Below are 300 nucleotides of genomic sequence, written 5' to 3'. Positions count from 1 at the left end.
TCAGCTTCATATAATGGTATATCTCCCTTTCCAATTATGGTCAGAACAAAAACTTGACTTAAACTTGATGACATGGTTCCTGTACTTTTGTTCATTTATTTTTAGTAAATCTTTTTACTTACAACATTTATATATATATATATATATTTAACATTAAATAGTAAGCTATCACGCAAAAGAATATAACTTATGTACTTTTAAAGCACATCATAGAAAAAATAAATAAATAAATAAATAAATAAACATATATATAATATATATATATATATATATATATATATATATATATATATATATTTC

General features: G+C 18.7%; 1 protein-coding gene across 1 annotated transcript; it reads right to left on the bottom strand.

The window, feature by feature from the left end:
* PRSY57_0019900 (trafficking protein particle complex subunit 2, putative) lies at nucleotides 1–95 on the bottom strand (the record flags this gene model as incomplete). Its single annotated transcript, XM_020114269.1, has 1 exon — nucleotides 1–95. A coding segment is annotated over one exon (95 nt), but the record flags the coding sequence as incomplete, so codon positions are not given.
* Between the last annotated feature and the right edge of the window lie 205 nt (nucleotides 96–300).

This window comes from Plasmodium reichenowi (genome assembly GCF_001601855.1).
Source record: "Plasmodium reichenowi strain SY57 chromosome Unknown, whole genome shotgun sequence".
NCBI lineage: Eukaryota > Apicomplexa > Aconoidasida > Haemosporida > Plasmodiidae > Plasmodium > Plasmodium reichenowi.
This window is presented reverse-complemented; position numbering and strand designations above follow the sequence as displayed.